General features: G+C 46.8%; 1 protein-coding gene and 1 long non-coding RNA gene across 2 annotated transcripts; both read left to right on the top strand.

The window, feature by feature from the left end:
* Positions 1–438: 438 nt before the first annotated feature.
* On the top strand, positions 439–4,004 carry LOC122391559. The gene is made up of 3 exons (XR_006258369.1): positions 439–671; positions 3,199–3,490; positions 3,759–4,004. It is a non-coding gene; the product is annotated as an uncharacterized LOC122391559 (long non-coding RNA).
* A 6,981-nt stretch (positions 4,005–10,985) lies between these two features.
* Positions 10,986–12,314, top strand: LOC122391546. The gene is made up of 2 exons (XM_043385585.1): positions 10,986–11,053; positions 11,289–12,314. Exons 1-2 carry the CDS (start codon positions 11,042–11,044, stop codon positions 12,174–12,176), a joined length of 900 nt encoding a protein of 299 aa, XP_043241520.1. The 5' UTR covers positions 10,986–11,041; the 3' UTR covers positions 12,177–12,314.
* Positions 12,315–19,118: the final 6,804 nt, after the last annotated feature.

A 19,118-nucleotide genomic window follows, 5' to 3' on the forward strand; every position in this document is an offset into this window, starting at 1 on the left:
CTTTCTTTATCAAAGGTTTTCTTACAGTGCACATCAACATAAGTACAGATAATCAGAGATGATCGATAACTTGGGAGAAATGTAAACCTTTCATGATAAAATGGTACAAAACTTGGAATGAGTTTCCGCTTTCCAGCCTCTTCAGATGGCAGTAAAAGGAAGCTTATTTCATCTTTTGGTCATTTTAATAATATAATATGTTACGTTTCTGCCACGTTATTTATCATTTCTTAATAGTTATATATTTTCATCATGAAAAACTGCCATCATATATCAAAATACACAAGTATCGTTGAACCATTCGAAGCCTTCTCTAAATTTCCAAATTGGATATTGAAACAAAGCCATCATGAAACCACCAACATTGTTTTCTGACAGACTTCTCTGTCTGTTCCAGTGGCAGTATAAACAATGGAGGCAGCACCTCTGGCACTGGCGCGGTCACCGTATCCGACACGGACTCGGTCTCCACAACCAACAACGACTCCGACACCATGACCAACACGGTCACCATCACTCTCACCAACTCACCTACCAACACCAACACGGCCACACAGACCAGCAGTGACACCACCACCACCACCGTCACCGACAACTCTATGAACACCAACACCGGTGGTGACAACACAAACACCAACACAAACACAAACAATCGTTGACGGGGCTGATCGGTGAGTCACAAGGCGGGTGCAGACAGGTGGTGGTGGGCTTTGTATGTACATACAGTACTTTTGCTGTTCTTTTATCTGTTCTTCACAGAAAGCTTGAAAAATAAATTGAAACGTGTTAATTAGGTATCAATTAGTTAGTCATTTATCATACCGTGTATGCTGTATATTTAGTGCACATGTTGCCATAAACATCGAACGCTATCGACAATTTGAACAAAAAGCATTTCAGGCGCCTGCAGTGACAACCCTGCGCTTAACCCGCGCATAACTGGGGTATTTTCCATAACGCGAGTGACTGGGGGGGGGGGGGGCTCTCCAGAAGAACCCTCCTCCTATCTCCGAAACTACTGAGCCGATCGTCTAAATTCAAACGGCGTCTGATAGCCCTAGGAATACTGTCGAGCGAAACCTATTTTCATTGACCTCGAGGTCACCGATCACGCCACAGGTCAGGTCAAAGTAAAAATAATCGGCATTTTTGCTTGTTCACAATTTAGGCTCTGACCGCCGGCTGACAAGTCCGATCAGGATCATTTTTGGTTCACCCACTCCTTGATATATGCCTTAGATACCCTGAGCCATAGACCTGATAGACCACTATATATAGTGGTATATAGTGGTCTTTGCCTGAGGGTACCGCACTTTTATTTCGAATTTTTCAGGTCAAGGCCAGGTCATCCTAGGTCACGAAAATTGTATGTCATGTATCGGTCACGTAATGCATGTTTTAGGTATGGTCCATTTTACTCGTATCTTTCAAAAACAATGTCGTCTGTGTCATGTGAGGTCATATTCATCTGAATATCAGTGTGTATTCTATCACATACATATATTCTGGTTGTTGCGAAAACAAATATCAACAATTTTTTGTAATTGTAAAATCATATTTTCAAGATTTTCAAAATTTTGAAAATCCGAGATAGCAGTTTGACAGCTACCTGTATTTGTAGTCCACGATGCAAAGAAATTGCTCTTGAGAGCGTTTGCCGTACTTCAATATTTTGCATCAAAATCGGCCGACATGGCGTCACTCTGACGTCATTTCCGGCCAAACTATGGTAGCCAGAAAGTAAGGTGTCACATTGATGCCGCTGAGGGTACCGCAAGTTTCGTGTTCATCCGTCAAACGGTTTAGAAGATATTGCCGAAAAAACGGGAGGGGGGCTCTGTAGAGCCCTCCCTCCCCCCCCCCCTGCAGTCATTAGCAGGTTAACCCGCGCCCGGCTGGGGGTCCTGGATTTCCACGCCCTGCTGGGGGGGGGGTGTTTGAACACCCCCCTTGTAACTCGGCTCCTGGGCCACGTAGCGATACGCGGAAGGCGGCGTTCGAAAGAGCGTCAAAAATAATGACGAAATCACTTCGGTCAATTTTTTGGTCAGGTCAAAGGTCAAGTCACCAGAGGTCAATGAAGGCAAAATTTCGCCGATTTCCAGGTCGAATGTCAAAAATTTCCAAGAAGCCAACGCATAACTCGGGAACCAATAGAGCTACAGCGCCGCGGAAAAGCGCATTCGATAGCCCTATTAACGCCCTTTCTGAGTAATTCCCTCAGATTTGACCTAACGTCAACGGTTTTGCCTGCAGGGGGCAAAAACTGCAAAAATAGCCGATTTTTTTCGGAAACAGTTTTTCTGCAATAACTTTTGACCCAAGCCTTGTACTAGCTTACTTTTATCGGTATCGTGTTCCTCTCGTCAAGACGCATCGAATGAACTATAATTTGACCTTGAAAGGTCAACTTGAAAATTTGACCTCAGGTCAAGGTCATGACCTGACCGGAAAGGGTCATGTTGCATATCAGTCGATCCGTATCGTCAAGCTGAACACATCTAAGGCGTTTTCATCGCTCTAGCATGCCTCTATCAAAAGTTATTTGCGAAAAACTGTTAGATACCATTCGTGACCCAAGATGACCTCAGGGCATAAACAAGTGTCACGGACACCATTTTCATGTTCTGTGTGTCTAAACCACTTGTAATTCGGTGTTTGGGAGTGTTTATAATGTCTTTCGTCCAAAAGAGGCGCATTTCAATTTTCTCCCATTGACTTATAATGGGGCGGTCGCAAAATTGACCTGACCTTAGGTCATCGATATCAAAATTCTGAGATATACATTTTGTACATGCTATTTCTCTTAGCAATCGCTGAAAGTTTCAAAGCGATCGGTCACTCGGTGAAGCTATGACAGACATTGAAACTTTTTATGAGGTGAGGTCACTTCAAGTGACCTGGTGACCTGACCTTGAATGACCTTGGTCTGAAATTTTCACAACATGTGTAGAATCGATGTATGATAAGGTGTACCAAAAACGGCGGCGCTCCGCGCCGCCGTTTTTGAGACATTCGCGAAAAACCACAAGGGGGTGTTCAAACACCCCCCCCCCCAGCAGGGCGCGGGTTAAAAGCTTTTGGCCCATACGGTCGGTGCGGAGGAATGCTTCTTTTTCTACTTGTTCTCTAATTGTTCGATATTTTACACGCTCTTTAATTAAAAATCAAACATTCAAACTGTTTCTTTCTTTCCAGTTTCCAGCTTCTGCGCGGCATCGGCAGCGGCACCGCCAGCAACACTGGCTTCAGCAATGGCGGAGTGAATGTGACCGACATAGACAACATCACCCTGACCAACAACGACGACGACACACTGACGAACTCGGCACCAATAACGATCACCAACTCACCAACCAACACCAACGAAGCCATGCAGACCAGCATGGACACCATTACCACCACCAACGAGGACAACTCAATGAACACCAACAATGGTGGTGACAACACCAACACCAACACCAATACGAACCCCTGATTCAGCAAATAGGTGAGTTGTATTGGTTCAGCAGCTGTGGTGCGACGCTGTTGGAATGTAACAGCTGTGATCTGGAATAGTTAGATGATTACCGTATCTGAAATATTTGATAAATTTCCTGAATAAGACACATCATAGTTCTTAGGATATCGGAAACGTGTAAGTACATAGTTTACGATATTTGATGCGAAAAAAAAACATAACTAACATAACTAACATAAATGCATACCAGCTGCCTGGTGACGGAATGGCTGACAGACAGTTTCCGTTTTACCAACAGTGTGCTGAAGATTGCTGAGGCAACGACCGAGGGCGTCCCGCACTCAGAGCAGAAATGGCCCAATTTCTTGCACTGCCTGCGCTCAACTGCTATGGGTGCGTTGCGACATACTTGTGCGAAATATTTGACGGTGATCTGGCTCCAAAACGTTTCGAAATCGCAAACACAGAGCCAGTGAAGAACGTTTGTGCTGTGTAGTTGAACTTGAGGGCAATGCGTTAATTATGAACACGAGTTGTGCTATTGCGTGAGCTGTTGGGTATTAACCCGGCAGTTGCTGGGGTATTTCGCCACCCACCGTTTGCTGGGGGGGGGGGGGGCGTTAAACGCCCCCAGCCGATAACTCGAGAACCAATAGGCGCAGCGAAACGCACGAGGCGGCAAACGAAAGAGCGCGATGAGACGATTCAGATGAGTACTTTAAAGTTGAATTTTGAGGTCACAGGTCGGGTCAAGGTCAGGTCAAACACCTGAAATCGGGCTTTCAGTAGCATGGACTTCAGGACTTCGCAATGGGCGCCTCTCGCCATAAACTCTGTGAAAACGGTGCACAATCCATCTTATAAGGCCTACAAGAGTGTCAGCTCCATGTAGGGGTCAGTCAAGCATAGGTCAGGGTCAAGGTCAGGTCAACCGGGTAGGCACATATCCCCGAAAATCAAAACTGATATTCGGAGCCTGTGACAGATGTTTTATAGGTAATTTGGGGCGTAGAACACGATGGTGACATTCATTTTATCATATGTGTACGTGTTTGGCTCAAAAAGTTCAATTTAAGAAATTCATGTATCATGGTCGTGAAGTAGTCACGAAAAATTGCCAAGATTCAGTTCAAGATTATGGAAAATGCGGAACGATAATCAATAATCAAAGATAGCCATTTGATTGATCATGGTATTGGCAGTCTAATGGCGTTTACGGCATGTCTGTATGTCTATTCTGTGATTTTATATGATTTTTTGAACATATGCCGTTTTTGGTCGAAAACTCAGAAATCATGACGTCACTAAAACCTCGATATCTCAAAAATTTACCGACCGATTTTTTTGAAACTTTGTCACAATAAACTTCAATTAATTCCCTACAGGTACCCAAAATTTGGCAAATTTTGGCAAATTTGGCAAATTTATGCTATGGCCCGGCGAAAAAAGTGGGGGCGTTTAACGCCCCCCCCCCCCCCCCAGCAACTCGCGGGTTAATTAGTTGTGCTTTATTTGATTGCATATGTACTCTGATAACTGAGCTTACTTTAGAAGTTAGAACACGGGTTTTACTGTTACACATGTCATGTTCAGTTTTTAAAATAAGAGGCATTTGATTCGCAATTTTCTAAGCACAATTTCCACTTCTGCACCGATGTTTTAAATGCTTTGTCGTGCCTGTACGCACATCAATTTGTGTTCATATGGTCTACTTTCATATGGTCTGGCCATCATAGGAATATGTTACAATGAAATAAGCTTTCTGATCTGCGATGTTATCGTTATATATTGGAACGTGTCATAAGTTAGTATCTTATTCTTAGACAATGTAAGCAACAAAATGCATTCTTATTCTTCCTTTAGCAATAATAATAATACTGTGATAAAGCTTACTTCGAAGTGCTCAACGCTCTGATTAGGTCTGTAATTGTGATTTGTTATGCCTCCTATCTTTTCTAGCATGCTTATTGTGTTGTTTTACATGCTTTGCTTACGTACATTCGCCAAGCATGTTATTCGCAATGATATGCTCCATTCCCTTTCTATGCACAAGTGAACTACCATTGATGCGACTCATCTATCTGACTGTTATGCCCATATGTAGGCATTGCATACACCTATAAAACGCGGAAAGGTACACCCACACTTTCACTCAAAAACATCTGAGGTCACCAGGGAAGCGGCACCTACTTTTTGTAAGGCAATGTCATACGTCATTTTCTTTTTGTTGTGTGTATTGTGTTTGCTTATTGAATAAACGTTGATAAAGAATAATGTTTGCAAACGTTAAATGATCTAAACAAACGATCCTCTGGTAAAAAAGAACGTAAAAATTTGCCAAGTAGAAAAGGGCAGTTATAATCACGTAAGTTCACATCTCAGCAGCGTGAATTTTATGTAGATGTAAATGAAATAATAAAATAAATCGCCCAGAGCCTTTTGAAAGTCATATTTTTTAAATTAAATGACAAAATCATTTAAAACCAACTTTCAAAAATAATTTTGGGTGCTGGCAACGTAATTCGTAGCTTCGTAAATTGATAAAGCTGTTTATTGCTTGAAAAAGGGGGCGTGTAAAGACACGGATCGCATGAGTCAGAACATGACACACCATGCAACGCCAGAAACTGACACCACCACTACCCACCCTACTCTGAGAATGCGGCACGAGTTCCGCCCTCGCGATGCCACCACAAACGCGCTATACATGCCTTGCGACGAAGTGGTCCGCGCCCACGCATTTACGTAGCTAGGACACATATACAAAATACATACATCTATGACAATGCCAGACATTCAGTGTCCTTCGCTCTCCGGAAGCATCCTCATATAGCGTCGTAGATCTGTCATAAACACCAGAGCTGTACATTCCAGAGTGGTATCAAGCCGGTTCGTTCCAGTTTTAGCCCGCAATGTGATATTGTGTATGTCCCCACCAGCCGCTCCACTCAGTCCGAGACCACCCGAGAAAAACGTCTCCGCTGCCCTCAGCTGTGACGAAACGAGTGACGCATGCTCGGGGCGGCGGATCGACATTTGTTTATCGTCTGGTGGGTATTTGTAAGGCGGTCCGAGCTGCTCTCATCAGTCTGTGAGGGACCGTTGCCCTGTGGCCACCTCAGTCCGCCTGTCTAACCGGCAATCGTCCGATCCCTCGACTATCGGCGCCTGTCCTGAGTTCATCAGACGCCTGTCTCGGTCTCTCTACGGTATCTACCGACGCCTGCTTGCCACCTGTTAGCTGCCATGGGTGTGGAGCGTGTGGTGCAGCTCTCTTTGGAGCACCTGTCAGCACTGCTACCGCGGCTCGAGAGGTATGGGGCCCATGGACTTCAGACACGCAGTCTGCTGCGTCTCTTTCTCCGTCGCATCAACACTGCGCCGTTCGAGGTGTTCGCTGCCGGCGGGGACGCTGCTGATGCCGCCGTGGTGACCGTCACCCACGAGACTCCGCAGCGAGCCACCCTGCACGTGTGTGCGGGGGACGACACCGCCAGCCATCACCGGCTTCTGAACCTGCTGCGCGCACCGCAGCTGAGTCGGCTCTGGAGCTCGTCAGTGCGTGCTGAGGGCGTCAGCACCGAGCTGGCGCCGACGCTCGCCTCTGTGGCCGCTGAGCACGGCGCACGTGTCACGTTCGAGGAACAGCAGCGACTGTTCGCGCGCCACCCGAGCCTGCCCTGCCTGACGGGCACCATGCCGCGGCCTGGCGTGGCAGTGCGCCCGCTGCAGCGGCGCCACCTGCCGCGGCTGCGGCGCCACCGTCGCACCTGCGCCGCGCCAGAGCCGGCTGACCTGCGACTCTCTGCAGGTGTTTACCTGACCTCTGAGTCCGCGGACGAGCCCACCGCCTGGGCGCTGGTCAGCAGAGAGGGCGCACTGGCTTTCGGAGATTCCGAGAGGGCCGATGATCAGGGCGAGCACCGCCGTCTGGCCGTGGCCGAGGTGACCCGGCTCTGCCAGCACCTGGACGTACCGTGTGTCAGCGCCGTGCCCGACACAGACCTGGAGGCGTTCAGAGACCTGATGCGGCTCGACTTCATCTCTGCCCACGCGGTCCTCAGTGCTGAGCTGGTGCCGGTGACCGCTGCGGACGCACAGGGCACCGCGGATGCCGCCGAACCCGAGAGTCGCGCCGCGCGAATGCATGGGGTGTGAGTTTTCAACGTCATTTGTTGTCGTTTGTTGTGTTTTGTTTCATGTTGGGACGGCATTGAGTGCCTTTTTGCAGTGCTTATGTTGTTTTGAGCGCTGATATTGTGTAAATAAATATACTCGGAACGGATTTAGATGTTCATAACGTAATAACATTTATGTGGTTTGTGGAAATGGTGTTGAGCTAGTTTCTTACATGGCGACCTGAGGTCATGTCACCAGGTCAACATAAGGTCAGAAACACATATACTGTCACTGACTGCGCTTTTGATTCCACATCGAAAACTGGAACATATATGACAAGGTCATATTCTCAGTCCTGAGATTTTCAGGTCGATATGACATCAGGAGAGGCCAAAAGAGGCACCTGAGTTTGCATCAAGTCCTGAGACCTGACTACCATGAAGGCATAGGTGCTGCAGAACGTAAGTCGTAAACAAACTAAAGAAAAATATGAGAAAAGTCTCAGATGAGCATGTTGCACAATGAGTTAAACGGTAACCAATTTTGATTAAGAATTCAGCTCAACGGGTCACCTTAGAGGCAGGGCTGCGGAGTCAGAATCGGAGTTAGAGTAGGAGTCGGTCGGAGTTCACATTTCTGCCAGGAGTCGGAGTCAATATGACATGGCTCAGTCATGCGCTACACCTCACTCAGGCCCACAGTCCTTCCCTACATGAACAATGATATAACACTCACATGTAAATAGCCGTGCCAGCTTGAGCCCTATTTATCGGGTGTCTGATATGCTCAGTACTCACCCTTATGTCCTTGGTAATGGTATATATCTCTCTCGATTTATCTGACCTTGGATGAGCCGCTAGGTGACTGTCGGGAGTCGGGCGGGACCAGCCCATCCGGAGCTGACCGGGTAAATTAGGATTTAGATGTAGGGGAGAGTGGGGCAAAGCGGCCACCCTAACGTTTCTAACGATGCCGACACTTGATTTTTAAACTTGGAAAGATTCTTTCTATACCAATGTGATCCCTATTAAATTGTCTTTTATTCCAACTGCGTTTCATTTCCAAAGGCGTTCACATATGAGATATATTGACAAAACTTTAAACCTATAGCATATTGGCCACTTTGCCCCATCCCTGAGGCAAAGCGGCCACTGGCGACTTCTCAAGTCCCGATATGAGAAACAGAATAGTTGCCTCATGCACGACTAGGGTATTTGATGGTGACAAGGTTTAAAGGAAGATGGATGTTTACTTTGTTATCTTCCCACCTATTGCTAAACAAAGAAAGAATTTTCTTGGAAAAACATTTAATTGCATAATTTGGTAACTCATGTAACCGAAAAGTGGCCAAGATGAATGCATGACGACACATTTGAATATAAATAATGTTTTTATCCAGATGGAAACAACTTATGGCCAATTGGGGGCTGGCCACTTTGCCCCGGCCGCTTTGCCCCGCGCATACCGTCCGAGACAAAAATATTCCAGCTCAGCTATTAGTGGGGTAAAAAGCATTAAAATTGGTAGAAGGCATGTACGATAACCACGCAATGCATGGACAAAAACGCTTATAAAAATTCCAAACGGTTATGGAATAAAATAACATTTAAAAATTGTAAACATAATTGGTAACCTGGCAAGAAATGCCTTTCCGTGTTTCACAGAACAATGGCGATGGGCCTGAAACCCCGGTCTGGCTCATTCGAACGACCGCAAAGAGAAGTATAATTGGAAATCATAAATTGGAACTGACGCCAGCTGTGGAGGGCTAAAACGATGGATGGCCGCTTTGCCCCGGGTGGCCGCTTTGCCCCACTCTCCCCTAAGTGACCATCCCACCTTCACCCGCGCCGGGCCAGTGCTCCGCGACTTCCGCGCCGGGCCGGGGATGTCTGAACGCCCCCCGTCTAACTCGGCTCCTGGGCCACGTAGCGACACGCGGTAAGCGGCATTCGAAAGAGCGTAAAAATACTGACGGAAACACATCGGTCATTTTTTTTGGGTCAGGTTAAAGGTCAGGTCACCAGAGGTCATCAAAGGTCAAATGTATGCCATTTCAACAATTTTGGAAACTGCCAACGGCTAACTCGGGAACCAATAGTGATACAGCGCCGCAAAAAAACGCATTCCATAGCCCTTTTACAGACCTTTCTGATTGTCGTTCTCAGATTTGACCTCAGGTCAATAGTTTAGCCTCCATAGAGCAACTGTAAAAATAGCCGTTTTCACGTAAAATGTTTTTCGGTAATAACTTGTGTTTGATTCAAGCAAGCCACGACATAGCTTTTGCCAGCATCGTGGACGTGTTCCTCTCGTCGAGACGCGTCGAATGAACTATTCTCTGACCTTGAAAGGTCATTTTGAAAATTTGAACGCAGGTAAAGGTCATGACCTGACCGGAAAGGATCATGTTGCATATCAGTCGATCCGTATAGTCGGGCTGAATACATCTGACGTGTTTTCATCGCTCTAGCATGTTTCGATCAAAAGTTATAGCCAAAAAACTGCTGGTGACCGTTCATGACCTGAGATGACCTCAAGGGCACACAAAAGGGTCACAGGTGCATTTTCTGATTCAGTGTGTCATGAATACCCATGAACCGATGATTGAGAGGGGTTTGAACACCATTCGTCCACAAGAGGCGCATTTCTATTTTCTCCCATTGACTTATACCTAATGGAGAGGTCGCAAAATTGACCTGGCCTTAGGTCACCGATATCAAAATTTCGAGATATACATTTTGTGCATACTGTTACTCTTATCAATCGCTGAAAGTTTCTTGGGGATCGTTCAGCCGGTGTAGCTCTGACGAGGATTGAAACTTTTTCTGAGGTGAGGTCACTTGACGTGACCTGGTGACCTGACCTTTGACCTTAACCCGCGCCGGGCCGGTGCTCTGAGATTCCGCGCCGGGTCGGGGGGGGGGGTGTCTGAACAACCCCCTTCTAACTCGGCTCCTGGGCCACGTAGCGACACGCGGTAAGCGGCAATCGAAAGAACGTCCAAAGTAAGGACGAAAACACTTCGGTCATTTTTTGGGTCAGGTCAAAGGTTAGGTCACCAGAGGTCACCAAAGGTAAAATGTTGACTATTTGAACATTTTGCGTAGCCAGCTTGAAAGCCCTTGGTCTGAAATTTTCACAACATGTGCAGAAAAGATGCATGAAAAGGTGTGCCCACTCAGCAACATCAGCTGGATGAGATAGTATAGAGCCAAAGATTGACCCAATACCAACGTAATGTTTCGACTGCTGCTTTTTGTCGGTTTGCGACCAGTCAGGCCGTTCCGGGTTGGAATGCGGTAGCACCTGTGGTCTCAGAGATCCCAGGCGCGGCGGTCAGTCCGGTGTCCCTAGACGGGCGTGGCTCCTCCCGCCTGCCTGCCTCCGGGGCTACTCCAGCGCGGTATAAAACCGGCCTCCACCGGGCCTCACACACCACAGTCACCAGCGAGTTCAACCATGAAAGTCCTGGTGAGTGGACAGACTAGGGAAACGCAACATATTGTTCCCTGTTAACTTTTTCGGTAACCACCGGCTACTTCATTCATGTTTAGGATCTTAGTTATTCAGAACTGTTTTCAGTTGTTAATGGGATTGTGGAAGCAATTGCTAAGCAAGTACTCATGAAGCAACATATATATAGGATCCAGCACTAATGCTTAGCTGTGTGCAACTACATGACTTGTTTTGTTTTGTTTTATTGCAGGTGATCGTGTCCGCTGTCCTGGCCGCTGCGGCAGCCCAGTACCTGCCCTACGCTGGGTATGGCTACGCGGGATTCCCCTACGCCGCCGGGAACAGCCTCGCTTCTCCTCTCTACAACACCTACAATGCTCATCCCCTGACCTACACGGCTGCTGCCCCGTACACGACCTACAACGCCGCCCCGTTCTCGTACGCTCCGTACACCACGTACGCCGCCCCCGTGCCGGCCTCCGTCAGCTCTCAGTACCACGCCCAGGACGAGCTCGGCAGCTACAGCTACGGCTACGCTGACGGCCAGAGCACCAAGCACGAGAACAAGAACGCCTACGGTGGCACTGTCGGCTCGTACAGCTACAGGGACGCCAACGGCATCGTCCAGACGGTCAGCTACGTGGCCGATGCCGCCGGCTTCCGCGTGAAGGCGACCAACCTGCCGGTGGCCCCGAAGGCCGACCTGGCCGCGCCCGTGCACTCGCTGGTCGGCCCGGCTCCCGTCGACGACACTGCCGAGGTGAAGGCCGCCAAGGCCGAGTTCCAGCGGCTGTACGACGAGGCTGCCGCCGCCGCTGAGGCCGCCCCTGACGCGCGCAAGAAGCGCAGCGCCGTGGCGCCTCTGCCCGTCAGCGACACCCCCGAGGTGGTCGCCGCCAAGGCCGAGCACGCCCGCCTGTACGCCGCCGCCGCCGCCGCTGCCGCCGCCGCCCCCGACACCGACGGTCCCGTCTACACCCCGGCTGTGTACTCCGGCTACGCCCCGACCGTCTACTCGGGCTACGCCGGTGTGGCTCCGTCCTTCTACGCGGGCGTGCCTGCCATCCGTCCGGCCTCTGGCTTCTCGTACGGCTACAGCTCCGCCCACCTGCCCTTCTACGGCCGCTACTTCTACTAAGCTGCAGCTGAACAACCCTTCGAGTCTATTGTGAGGTGTCTTTTCTTCATTGTCCAATCGTCATTTTGTGTCATTCTTCATTTTTGTCAATTGTCATGTCACATCGTTTATGCACCAATATATGTTGGTAACACAGTGTTATTGTGTTTAGGAGCTGGCATTCTGATTGATTGGCTCGAACACAGTAGCAGTCATGGTCTCACATGGTGAGCCTGACAAAGAAAAAAAAGACAAAAAAAGAAATCGGCGATGCTAAAAATTGCGATGGTCATTGGTCAGGTATGCATTTTAAGAAAACTGCACATGCCCACATTCGATAAGAAAACACGAGTACATGAAGATCTAACACATAAATGAGTGTGGTGTGAATACGTGCGAAACGACGGCAGTCCACACAGCGCACACTGAAACATCTCCCGCGCGTGAAGTAACGAGCTAGCTCCGGATTACACAAGGGGTCGTGGCTCCATTGGAGCTCCTACACATGCCATTCTGCTATTATGGTTTTGATTTTTAGCCCCAGACCTATCAGTTTTCTGCACTTGCAACGGTCAAGATAACCACATAGGTTGGTGCAACCACATCCCTTGCCTAACCCCAACATCATCGCTTATTTTTACGTAAGAGATTATTTGCGTCTCTTAGTTGTAGAAGCCTTGGTTCGAGGTCAATGTCATTTCAGGTCAAGTTCAATCACGTAGGGTCACCTTATGGTATGCGATCATATGGCTAAACTCATTTTGTACATGTATGCGATCATCTTGCTTTGGGAGATAGGCGAATCGCACAGTATGCCTATGGGACACTTGACTTCCGAGTTATTTTTCACGTTCGATCCTATGGTAATAGTAGTATCACTCCAAGCTCATTAGTCGGATGTCTAAAAATACGATATTACATATGACGCCATCATACTATACTATCTATGCTGGAGCTGTCTTTTACAATTTGGAGGTCAAATATTTTTATGTAAAAAAATTAGTTCACTAGAATGTGGGTATATCCCGCGCACCGACGGGGGGGGGGGCGGTTATCTGCTTCCCTGAGGATTTTCGTTACGCGCCGCGAAATTTGGTATGACTAATCTCCCATGAATTTTACACATGGTGTGTAAGTTTGAACCTCCTAACTTTTAGGGTCAGGTCACCAGATTACTTTGAATGACTCAAACTCAAGTCACTTTTTTGCAACTTTGACACCGTGTCAGAGCTACAGTAGATGTCGGAGGCCTTTGAAAGGACGCAGGATATTATAAGTCATTAGTAGCTACAATTTGTATATCTCGGAATTTTGATATCGATGACCTAAGAAGGTCAGGTCAATTTCTCGACCTCCCCATTAGGTATATACCCGCGCACCGACGGGGGGGTGGATATGCGCCCCCCCCCCCCCTGAGGTTTCTCGCGAATAGCGGGAAAACTGCGGCGCGTAGCGCCGCGAAATTTGGTACGACTATTCCTTCATCAATTTTACACATGGTGTGCAAGTTTGAACCTCCTACCTTTCAAGGTCAGGTCACCAGGTCACTTTGAATGACCCAACCTCAAGTCACTTTTTTGCAACTTTGTCACCGTGCCAGAGCTACAGTAGATGTCGGAGGCCTTTGAAAGTCGCAGGATGTTATTAGGTCATTAGTAGCTACAATTTGTATATCTCGGAATTTTGATATCGGTGACCTAAGGTCAGGTCAATTTCGTGACCTCCCCATTATAGGTCAATGGGGGAAAATCAACTCCCTGTTTTTACCACTAAAACGGGTCGGAATGGCCCCATATACCATACATGACTTCATATACGATCAACCTTCACTACCTTGAGGTCTGTTTTGCTGTTGGGCAGCTGTGAGGTCATGTGACGCCTGACGTCATCAAAGGTCACCAAAGGTTTTTGGCCAATAACTCCGTACAGGAACAGGATACAGCCGCGTGGATGGTCTCATTGTGTTCAGCTCGTCAAGACGCATCGAATGATGCACATGATGACCTCGAGGTCACGTGACCTGAGGTCAACCTTTGACCTTGACCTTTCGAGGTCAACATGTATATCATTCGATGCGGATTGACGAGAGGATTACGATGATGTCCTTAGTTTGTTCCTATCTTGACTCATTCGAAAGTTATTCGAGAAAAACTCTCCATATCTAGCGCCGCCATTTTGACTTTTTCGACCCCTGTGACGTCATCTTTGACCTGACCTGAAAATGACCTTTGTAAAAATTGCAGATTTTGACCGTGCGTATCCGATGCCGTTTACCGCTTGTCGCTATCTTGATTCGTTCTCGAGATCTCAGGGGGGGGCGGTCATCCGCCCCCCCCCCGTCGGTGCGAAGTTGGCGCAGACCCCCGTCGGTGCGCGGGGTCAATGGGGGAAAATCAACTCCCTGTTTTTACCACTAAAACGGGTCAGAATGGCCCCATATACCATACATGACTTCATATACGATCAACCTGCACTACCATGAGGTCTGTTTTGCTGTTGGGCAGCTGTAAGGTCATGTGACGTCATCAAAAGTCACCAAAGGTTGTTTGCCAATAACTCCGTACAGGAACAAGATACAGCCGCGAGGATGGTCTCATTGTGTTCAGCTTGTCAAGACGCATCGAATGGTATATATAATGACCTCGAGGTCACGTGACCTGAGGTCAACCTTTGACCTTGATCTTGCTAGGTCAGCATATAAATGATTCGATGCGGATTGATGAGAGGATCACGATGATGCCCTTAGTTTGTTCTTATCTTGACTAATTCGAAAGTTATTCGAGAAAAACTCCATATCTAGCGCCGCCATTTTTAATTTATTGACCCCTGCGACGTCATCTTTGACCTGAGCTGAAAATGACCTGCGTAAAAATTGTAAACCTTGTCCGTGCGTACCCCATGCCGTTTACCGCTTGTCGCTATCTTGCTTCGTTCTCGAGACCTCAGGGGGGGGGGCGGTCATCAGCCCCCCCCCCGTCGGTTGTAAGTCGGTGCGCGGGATATGCAGCATTTTTGCGCGCACGAGCACAAATGACCTTTCTCGCGGGCGAGCGCGAGCCCAGCGCCATCTACAATGTGACCCGAGTGGTAGCCGGCTGCGCCGGGCCATTTCACTGCGCGCGTGTCACCTGAGCGCACGGTTCGATTTGGCGCGGCATTTTGATTTGATTTCACCGCGCGCGCTTTGAGAAGGGCATGGACAAAGGCGGAACGGCTTGGACCCGTACCGGGACGGCATATTTACGTCTGGACAACGAGTTGCGGGGAAAAGTGCCGATTGTGTTGCAGTTTTAGGAGCCGATGATTAGGCTGGATTTTTGGGTTACTTTTTCGTTCCGATTCATGTATTTCATAGTGTTTGGCTTTTGAATATTTTAGTTCTTTCAGATAAATATTACTTGCCTTACAACTTTTGTAAAAACGTTTCATTTTTTTTATAAGCCGACGTTCAGAGTCCTAAAAATACATCAGCACTACAATCAATGTAAACAAACAAATGGAGCACCACTTGGCTCTGTTCCAAGGCCATTTTTTAGTTTATCTGGTGGTTTTCTTGCTCTTGTACGTCGTTTTGTTGGATGTTTTGAATCCCTTAAGACGGACTTATATCATATTTAAGAAGCATGTTGACTAAAACAATCCGAAGTATCCAGGAGGCTGACAGAGGTCCTGACTACTGAGCAATATCAATATCAAGTTGAACAAGTTATGAGATTTTGGTTGATAAACGCAAGTTGATCGGGCTCATATATCAGCAAGAAAAAGTAAAATTAAAAGAGCTTATTGTCCAAAAACAAGCTATAATATTGCAGACCTTGGAGCAATGCTGAAGAGCACGCTGAGCAGGATCATGCCAGAAAATGTTGACTGATGAGCGCATATTGATGTATTGGTATGAATATTGAATGATAACTTACAACAGCAACTTTGTCGGTCCCGTAGCTCAGTTGGTTAGAGCGTTGGACTCCGCGTGGTGAGAGCACGCGTTCCCGGTTATAACAGTCCGGGTTCGAAGCGCGACGGGCGCTCGACATTTATGGGCCTCCTGACAGGTATGGTTGCGGTTGGTGGCAGGCCGTAGCCAGGCGAAGTCAGCGAGGGGACCGGCAGTGCGCGGCTTTGTGCGCACGTTAAACTTTGGACTCTAAATTCTGCCATAGAATCGGAATTGCGCGATCGGATGGTAGAGGGCAGGGTCATCGCAACAAGCTTCGCTTAGCGGTGGCTCTGTCCTTGTGAATCCTTCCCATCAAAAGGTTCGGACAAAATTTATAAAAAAAAAAACAGCAAGATAAATTAGTGCTAACTATCAAGTTAAAATCTAGAATGAATGGACTTGGGCAGTTTTACTATGCTTAGATGCTATGCAGATTGTAATGTGCATCAGGTACTCAGTGTCTGGCAAATGTAACATGCGATCATTCCATTGCTACTGGAGGAGAAAGCTTGGATCACTAAATCCACTTTATGTTGATTTTGATGTTAATCATCATCACTGTATTTCTTGAAAAAAGGATTGTAGTAAAATTGTCGATGTGACAATCCATGCAACAATGTGATCATATTATGTGTTCATAGTCATTCGTGATAGTCATTATTGGTCCAATATACAATGGCAAAGCTCTCAGTCTCAGCGTTTCTTCCTGTGGATGGCCAGCAGTGACTCAAAGCTTAAAAGTATTAGTTTTCTTCACAGGGCTGGGATAAAAAGTACTGAGGGTAATCTTCCACCAAGGAACTCTACTTTGACATGGTATGAGATGTAGGCACAAGTAGGTAGGTGCTCAGTTCCTACTTCCTATAGGTAGTCAGTAGTTGTGTATGTTTACCTAAGATCAGTTTGTTAGTTTTTTACTTTGCCAAATGTCCATAAAAATGTGACCTGAGCAATGAGCATACCTGAACCTGACTAACCTGACAGCTGACCTAACCTCAATCATCACACATATTTGCAGCCTACCCAAGACCTGCATGGCAGTAGCACCCAGTTATAGGTAGGTACTCACCCTAACTCAATCGTACCTGCTAACCTCCAACTTGCCAAAAGTTAGCTCACATTGCCATGCTGTGTCCAGGGAAACAGTCAACTGAGGAACTGGCTCATTGGGTGGCTGGTGTGAGACTGTGCATTTAAAGTGTTTCTTCTCTGAAGCTGCTCTGCACTGCTGTATGTCATGTTAGATGCTCAGAAAATGTGGGAAATGATTACTAAGCTACTTTAGTGCTTTGTTAGGTAATGCTCGAGACATGAACAAGTACAGATCCTGCAGGGTACAGCTATGAGTTAGGTGCTAACTGCTAGGTGAGTATGTTATGTGAATGTGCTGTTCCCTGTTTGACCGTAAGTATACAAACAAGCACAGGGTCACAGTTATATTCAATCTCCACATAAACATACAACAAAAACGGCCATATAGCCTAACTCCGAACACACCACAGATAACTTAAGCCTTTGAAGGCACAAAAATGTTTTGATTAACAGGACAGGTTTACAATATATCCTCTGTCCTTGGGGGATCTTGCTGCCAAGTTGAGGTATGATGACTGAACTTCAGGATTGATCAACCTTTTCTTAGCCACTGCTTATATGTGAGAAAGACCAAATACTTGTTTGGTTTGATTTACAGGACATGTATACAATATATCCTCTGTCCTTGGGGGATCTTGCTGCCAAGTTGAGGTACGATGACTGAACTTCAGGATTGATCAACCTTTTCTTTGCCACTGCTTATAAACGAGAAAGACCAAATGCTTGTTTGTAAACTGCGTTGAAAATTTAATGATCCACCTTCAATTCTGACATGCAGGCACAAGTGAAATAGTTCCCTCTTCTTTTGGAATACACAAAGCAAAATATTTAATAAATTTTAGTGGATGGACAAGAGCAATTAGTATGGCTTTCCCTCAAGTTAACTTCTGGCACTGTTGATGAATTACACTGACGCTTATTCGCTTCATATTTTGTAACAAACGCGCTAAAACTGCAATATTGCAGCACTATATGCTTCTTGACAAAATGCAATAGTATTAAAAATTAAGCCCTGATGGCATTCATTCTTGGTGGAAACGTAATTACAAAATATTTTGTAGTAACTATTAAATTCCGGCCGAAAACAGTGCACGATTTAAAAAAAGAATCATTCCAATGGCGGTCCATTCTTGCGGTCCTGAAATCGCCACTATTTCCGGCCTCTCCAACGCAACTCGTTGTCCAGACGTAAATATGCACCGGGACGGCTGAGACCACTTCTGCGCCTGCCATCTATCGGGCAGTGTTTGAAACTACGGCGGGCGCCGGCCGGCCGCGCCGCGCGGCGCCGTTACCGGGCTATGGAGGCGAATGAAGTGGTGTAAAACCAGACGAATTTTACGCTTGTAAAGCAAAAAACGAAAAATGTACACTCACCACAGTGTTCAGCAAAGTCCTGGGAACAATATGGATATAATTTAAAGCTAGTACGATGCGAACTGTTGGTTCCCTAGAGCAGTATTTACATACTTGTAGGAGATAGGACTTTAACATTACGGGAGCTTCTAAACTGCGCTCGCAAAGTACTTGATTGTAAATATTTTCATTTAGAGGCAAAAATCTAAAAATGTACAGTCAGAGCGTTGTTTCCAATGCTTCTAGGTACACAATGAGCATAAATTTAGCTCGAAATGTCATCACACATTGGTTCCCAGTCCAGTTTAAAACGACACTTTGTGCCGCAGAGCCTATCTCTTCCAATGGATGGCGGCTGGGTGGCGGTTGTAGTGGTGGACAAGACAATTCTTGAGTGAAATGAAATCATTTGCTTTCAAAGAAGAATTTTGAAGAACTTGTAATAATTGACAAATGATCGTTAATTACAGTGTATAATTTCAAGTTCATGGCAAATGCAAATATTTTAAACAATGCTAGTGAACCCCAGTACCGCCGCGCGAGAAAGCAAGTACTCGACGCACGGTCTGCCCGCCACT

This window comes from Amphibalanus amphitrite, unplaced genomic scaffold, assembly GCF_019059575.1.
Source record: "Amphibalanus amphitrite isolate SeventyFive unplaced genomic scaffold, NRLGWU_Aamphi_draft 000444F_arrow, whole genome shotgun sequence".
NCBI classification, from domain to species: domain Eukaryota; kingdom Metazoa; phylum Arthropoda; class Thecostraca; order Balanomorpha; family Balanidae; genus Amphibalanus; species Amphibalanus amphitrite.